This window comes from Anopheles coustani, chromosome 3 (genome assembly GCF_943734705.1).
Source record: "Anopheles coustani chromosome 3, idAnoCousDA_361_x.2, whole genome shotgun sequence".
NCBI lineage: Eukaryota > Metazoa > Arthropoda > Insecta > Diptera > Culicidae > Anopheles > Anopheles coustani.
In genome coordinates, this window is record NC_071288.1 from 70671592 (window position 1) to 70678580 (window position 6989).

The 6989-nt window shown below is 50.1% G+C and overlaps 1 protein-coding gene across 1 annotated transcript; it reads right to left on the reverse strand.

Annotated features, from left to right (window-relative positions):
* Window positions 1-3927: 3927 nt before the first annotated feature.
* Window positions 3928-6641, reverse strand: LOC131260766 (glutamine--fructose-6-phosphate aminotransferase [isomerizing] 2-like). Its single transcript, XM_058262582.1, has one exon. It carries the CDS (start codon window positions 6282-6284, stop codon window positions 4254-4256), a length of 2031 nt encoding a protein of 676 aa, XP_058118565.1. The 5' UTR covers window positions 6285-6641; the 3' UTR covers window positions 3928-4253.
* Window positions 6642-6989: the final 348 nt, after the last annotated feature.

Consider the following 6989-nt stretch of genomic DNA (forward strand, 5'->3'; position numbering starts at 1 on the left):
TTCATTTCATAAAAGAAGCATGAAGCTGACATATGTATGTTTTTAGTTTTTCTCATTTTTGTTTTCTTCAATCTCACTTAAAATTGTTATAGATGTAAGAATTTTGTAAAAAAAAGACATCATTGTTATCTGTTTTTCTGTCTGCATTTTCCACACTATCTCCTAATGCCACCCAAACGTGTGTTTCTTGTAAAACCGTAAAACATATCGGCCCGTTTGTTGTTTTTCGTTTCAGCAGGTCAAGGTGTCTTTGGCACATTTCGATGCACTCAAACCTCCCCCCTCCCGTCGTTGTTTACTAACAAAAGGAAGGTTCATACGCACACGAAACGGAGAGCTGGCTGTTCAAACAAAGCGACGAACCGACAAACAACACAGAGCTTCTATTGGTTTTTCACCAAGCTCAATTTTGGCGCAACTTGGGAGGTTTCTTTAAACTAACGCAAAGATGAACATTTAACATATTTTTGTTTAAAAAAAAAATCATATTTATGACACAGTGATCAAAAGTGAATAAAAAAAAAATAGCAGATAAAAAAATTTATAATAAAATTAAAAAATAACTTTCACTTGATTGATCTCAGTACTATGTTTTTTCATATGCACTGGGTTTATTCTTTTTGTGTTTTTATTAATTTTAATTTCTTTTTTAAGTTTTAAATATATTTGACAAACCAAGATAGTGACTTTTCAGCTAAAATTGGTGCCGTTCGGTTGATGTAAAAATAGTAATTGATAAAAAAAATCTATCAGGAAACTTCTCAGAAATGACTCCCAACTCAATTTAGTAGAATAGTAACAATTAACGAGATGACTCCAATAAAATCGACACATCTCCAAAGGAATCTCACAGACCGAACGTATCGGAAAACGTTATTCAAAACCCCGTAATTGAAATTGCTCAAATTTCCATTAGAATGGAGAATGAATATATTATCCTCTAACTGCGTACCACCCGCTAATGTGCTGTTGGTTGTTGTTTAGTCATAAGTACTCGACAGAAATTACCGTGCCACGATCGTCCAATTTCTAAACACGCACACCTTTTCACCGGAGCGCTTCTACGTGACCGAAACTCGCCGTAGTTTCAACGGGCCGATAGAGTACCCAATACGTCACACACGCTGAACGCCATCGGCATGGGGCCAACAACACGCGCACGTGGAAAGTGCGGCGCGAAACCGCGCGGTTATGTGGAAAGCATGAAACGCTGCCTCGGTGGGACGAGGAAATGGAAGACACGCTGCTGGTGACGGGGCCCTGAGCAGCAGAAGAAGAAAAAAAAACCCGGTAGTGGGTGAAACCGGAGGAAGGCGGCCATTAAAGTTACCGTTAGTTTACAGTTGAGGAACCAGAAGCGCGCGGATGCAGGGAGCCAAAGACGGCGGTAGAAAGCATCGCCGTGGAGGTGTGTAATGCACTCGGATGCATTGCACATCCACCATTAAATGGGAGACGTTGTCGCGATCCATCGAGGGACCATTTTTGGTTCTGGAATGTTGTTTCGCTTTTTGGTCATTCGGGTTTAATAATCTTACCTTACGACGCAGTCAAATTGGAATTCAAAATCATTTTTAACCTTAAAACCTTTTTTGCTATTATGTATGAGTCTTACCATATTAGTGCCTCTTGTTTGTTCCATTTTAATATTCGTTAGAAATGCCTTTTTTTAAATTCAAATTAAAAAGTCGATTTAACAGTGCCACAAAATATGGTATAACATTTAAAAAACTATGATGAAATATCGGGATGCACCATGTTATTTTTCACCTATTCATACCACAGAGATTATTCAACCCAATGAGATGTGGTTGCATCGGAAGAGTTTTATTAATAACGACCTTGAAAAGCGAAACAAAAAGCGAAACACTGGCCACATCCGTGCAGTCCGAATTCACGCGGTTAGGTAACAATTTTCACCTGCTTTCATGCCGGAAGAAAAACCTGCTCCAACAACCCATTACCCGGGTTGCCTAACCGAATCGTAATGCAGTTCGATGAAGTAGGCGGCTGAAGTGAAAACCAAATAAAGGGGTAGAAGAAACCAAAACTGAAAACACGAACCACATCCAGGAGAAAGTTCAACCCAATAGTTCCAAAATATGTGCGAAAGTGAACCACAATCAACGACGACGACGTCATCCAATAATTCCGTTTGCACAGCTTCGACGTAAACTCGCTGCATCCATTTCGAAGGCCATTCCGTTGCCGATGAGGTAATAGAAAACGATGTTCAAAAGATTGCGAGGAACTCCATCTCAGCATAATCCAATGGTGCGAGGAAAGCTGCCGGTGAATATTATCCATGTGAGGGATCTAAAAAATTACACTAAAGAAAACGTGTTTATACATGTGTTTTTTTTATCAATAAAAAGAAAGCACTAATACTTTATTCACATACACATTCGCTCCTGATTTTACAGGTTTTTTTAATGTTACTGCTTGTTTCTCCGTCTCTGCGATTTACAACTACGAAGTGTGGCTCCGTACCGAGTACAAGGGATAAAGGACTTGCCCACCTTAAGTCCGTTTACTATCTAGTCTAAAAGGTTTCCTAAACTGAACATCTTGAGACGTCCTTCGACGAGGAATAAAGCCGAAACTCAAACAATTTTTAAGACGAGAGTGTAAACTCGCTTGATTACAAATTTTACAGTTTATTTTTGGCTTAAATTTAGAGATAGTAATAACTACGCCGAATCGAATCGAAACGTCTAACGTAACCGAAATGGTGCGCGTTCTGCAGAGAACCTGCCCCTTGGCAGCTGTGTAAATCAACCTGCTACTAACACCTGCGTTTGGCGTTATAATTAATAAGTGTTCTCCCGTTAAAAAACAAAAACGACACAAAATGCCACCAACTCCAGTGGTACACAAAATTACCTAATACTCCCGCGGCGGCGGGAGCGCACCGCTTCAAACCTGGTCACGTTCGGACCGGCTGTTTCGCCAATCGGAGCCCACATTTATTTAACAGCATTCTAATCACTCGCCTTGTCAACCGTCCGCTAATGCCGGGTGTCGGTGTCGGCGGCCCGTGCACTATCTGTCCACCGCGCGGGTCAGAGACTCAGAAACAATGGCCTTTCTATCTTCGTCGGCGTCGTGCGTCTAAATCGACGCGCACGACCCGCACAATACACGGCAAAATCGAATCGAATCGAATGTATCGAATGTCAGATCTTCGAGATACTGAATTTATTGCACACTACAAAGATGGTCACCAAGAGGCTGGCTGGCTGGCTCGCGGGCCGGCGCGTGGAGAGCGAGGCGTGTGGGAGAAAAATTAGGCCAAACGGCGATAAACGATTTTGCACAAACAAAAAAACAAGTGTCCAATTCGCCGATAAGCCGGCGAAGCAACACTTCCTAGTGTTGCAAAATATAGTCCAAACGACCGATAGGTAGGCCGTAGGTAGCTAAAATTGAAAATGTAAAATGCGATTATGTCAAAGCGTTCCCAGTCTCGCTCGGGTGGCTGCTGCTGCTGATGATGATGTTGATCACAGGCGGGTGTGCTTATCATCGGCAAGAAACAGAGAGATACAGCCCGGGCCAGCGCACACACGCCCAAGGTGCCTGGAACAAACAAAACCCGTGTGTAATCGTATGCCGCAATATGCCTGGGGTAGCCTCCTGTACGTACACACTTCAATCAAGCGGCCGCGAAGAGCGGCAGAACAGAGCACCGAATGGGTTGTTGTTGCTGACGCTATTTTTGCGGACGTGGACGCTGACAGCCCAGCTGTGCTCGAAGGAAAATGTCATAAGTAGTGATTAATCGTAGTGCGATCGATGCGATTTGCAACCGCACCGTCCCATCGACTACTATGATGTTTCGTGTGTGATGCTTTGCTAGTGGTTCGATGCCATGCCGTTGCCCACGCAACCAGCGTGCCATCTTTGTTTTAGTTTCGGGATCTCCAAAAAGCAGGGGCCTACTGCATCCAGTAGTATAGTGTTCCTTCGCGCTTACGCTGACTTATTCTACTCACGCATTGCGTTTAAATTGATACGCGTGATAAAGTTGCATACAAATTAATATTTAAAAAGAAGACAGCAACGTGCCATGGACCGTAACGCCGGGTACACGATCGGGCGCGTTCGAATGGATATAAAAAGGGTAGCGGGGGATTGGGGAAAACATAAAATGTAGATATAGTTCTTCCTCCTCTAGTGACACACGATAACGGACACGCACAATCACATGACACTGGACTGGACAACACCCTTTCGGCAGGTAGTGCACATTCCTACTCGACCGTAACCGATTTGGCGAGATTTCGCGGACAGTCCACGTTGCAGCCGCGCAGGACGGCAATGTGGTAGGAGAGCAGCTGCATCGGGATGACGGTGAGGACGCCCTGCAGGCAGTCGACGGTGCGCGGGATCTCGAGCGCCTTCGACGCGAACGCCATCGTCTCGCTGTCGCCCTCCTCGCAGATGATGATCGGGCGACCCTCGCGGGCCGTCACCTGCTGCAGCGCGTTCATGCACTTCATGTGGACCGGGTCGCGCATGATGATCATCACGATCGGCATGGTGTCGTCGACCAGCGCGAGCGGGCCGTGCTTCAGCTCACCCGCCATGATGCCCTCGCTGTGCATGTACGTCAGCTCCTTCACCTTCAGCGCACCCTCCATGCAGGTGGCAAAGTTGAACCCGCGGCCCATGATCAGCAGCGACTTCTGCTGGTACAGGTCCTGCGCGATCTCCAGCACCTTCTGGTCGAGCTGCAGAACCTGCTTGATGTGCGCGTCCAGATTGCGCAGGCCCTCGATGATCTCCAGCCGGCGGGACTGAAGCGACAGCCGGTCCTCACTCATCACCAGCGCGAACATGACCAGCGAGATGAACTGCGAGGTGTACGCCTTGGTGGACGCGACGCCAATCTCGGGCCCGGCGTTCACGTGCACACCGCAGTGCGACTCGCGACAGATCGAACTACCGACCGTGTTGGTGATTCCGACGATCAGGGCGCCTCGTTGCTTGCAGTACCGCAGCGCCATCAGCGTGTCGGCCGTTTCGCCCGACTGCGAGATGAAGAAGCACACGTCGTCCCGGTAAATGGGTGTGTTGCGATCGAGAAAGTCGGACGCCAGCTCCACCATCACCGGCAGCTCGGTCAGCTCCTCGAGCAGCTGGCGGGTGGCCACCGCACTGTGGTAGGAGGTACCGCACGCGATCAGCATCAGCCGCCGGCAGCGCTTGATCTCCGGGATGTAGTCCTTGATGCCACCCAGCGTCACCTTCATGCTGTCGAAGTTCACGCGCCCCCGCATGGTGTTGACCACCGACTCGGGTTGCTCGAAGATTTCCTTCTGCATGAAGTACCGATAGTTGCCCTTCATGATCTGCTGGATCTCCATCTTGAGCGTGGTGATTTCACGCGCGTGCGGATCGTCCAGGCTCTTCTTCAGCCGATGGATGCCGAGTGCGCCATCCTTCACGGCGGCCACATCGTCATCCTCCAGGTAGATGACGCGGTTCGTGTGCTCGATCACGGCCGACGCGTCCGACGCGAAGAAGTACTCCACCTCCTCGCCCGGGTTGATGAAGTCGGCCGTGTTGTCCGGGGTCGGTTCGACCTGCACATTGCCGAGCGAGCCGTGGCGCGGCCCCTTCCCGTACAGGATCGGCACATGGTTCGTGGCCAGGCTGGTCTTCGCCTTGATGCCGACTAGAAGCGGAGAACCGCGACGGGTCACCACGCACTCGCCCGGGAAGTGCTTCGACTTGAAGGCGAGCGCAAACGCACCCTCCAGCTGCTGGATCACCTGCTCGACCAGCTCGCGGAACGAGTAGTTCGGATGCTGCTTCCACAGGTGGTGGACGAGCTTCGCGATCGTCTCCGTGTCGGTGTCCGACTCGAACGAGTAGCCACGCAGCTCGAGGAACTTCTTGATGTCCTTATAGTTGGTCACGATGCCGTTGTGCACCACGACGAACGCGTTCGCGTCGTCCGACCGCTGCGGGTGCGAGTTCAGCTCACTCGGCGCACCGTGCGTGGCCCAACGGGTGTGCGCAATGCCGACGTGCGTGTCGCACGACTCGCTGAAGTCGATCTCTTTGGCCGCCTCGCGGATCGCGTCCTCCAGCACCTTCACCTTGCCGGTGCGCTTGAACAGCAGGATGCCGGCGTCGGCCGCAATCCCGTCCACGGCGACACCGGCCGAATCGTAGCCACGGTACTCGAGCCGCTTCAGTCCGTTGAGCAGCAGCTCCAGCACCTCGCGGCGCGACTTCGGCGTGAGGAAGTTGAGGTACGCGAAAATTCCACACATTTTCACAAAACTCTAGACAAACAGTCCAACAAAACACACGCAACCTTGCACCACCAACTAACAATTTACCCCCCAACTACAGTGTACAGTCCCTTTGTGGAGAGGAATTAGACTGTGGCGCGTCTTGCTCCCTGGAGGCAGTGTCCTCGTTTTCTTTCTTTCTTTCCCAACAGGCAACAGGTAAGCGCACCAGCGATGATGGCGTTGAATCCGCAAGTGGTTGTTGAGTGGGGTCCGACCGACCGGATTGCGCTATCTGTGTGTACTTTCCTTTCCTCGCGACACGTTCGCGAACGGTAGATCTTTCCGCGGGCGCGATACACTGAAGACTGAACCGTCCGCTCGCTGGTCGGCACTAGTTTATTGTTGGCGGCGGCGGCGTCGTCGCACGTAACCGCGAGCTGCGCGCACACGTACACCTATGTGTGGCCTGTTTGACTGGTTCTTCGGCGAGTGAGCGGGCGCGGGCCCGGGGGAGCGGATTCCAACTGTATCTGTTGCGCTCCACCTCCACCCAAAATCAAACGGTGCAACGTGGGGGACGACTCCGGCCGAAGGATGCCAATGCCTGGCTGCACGTATTCACCCTTCGTTCTCAACTGTCACTCTCTAGCAGCAGGACCGATGGAGGACTGGGTGGGCGCTTTGGAAAAAATAACAACTCGGTAATTATTGTGTGCTGCTCCACCACCCCTCGGGTTTGGT

Coding starts and splice junctions, on each gene's coding strand:
- LOC131260766 (XM_058262582.1), bottom strand. CDS start 6,284: ATGTGTGGAATTTTCGCGTACCTCAACTTCCTCACGCCGAAGTCGCGC.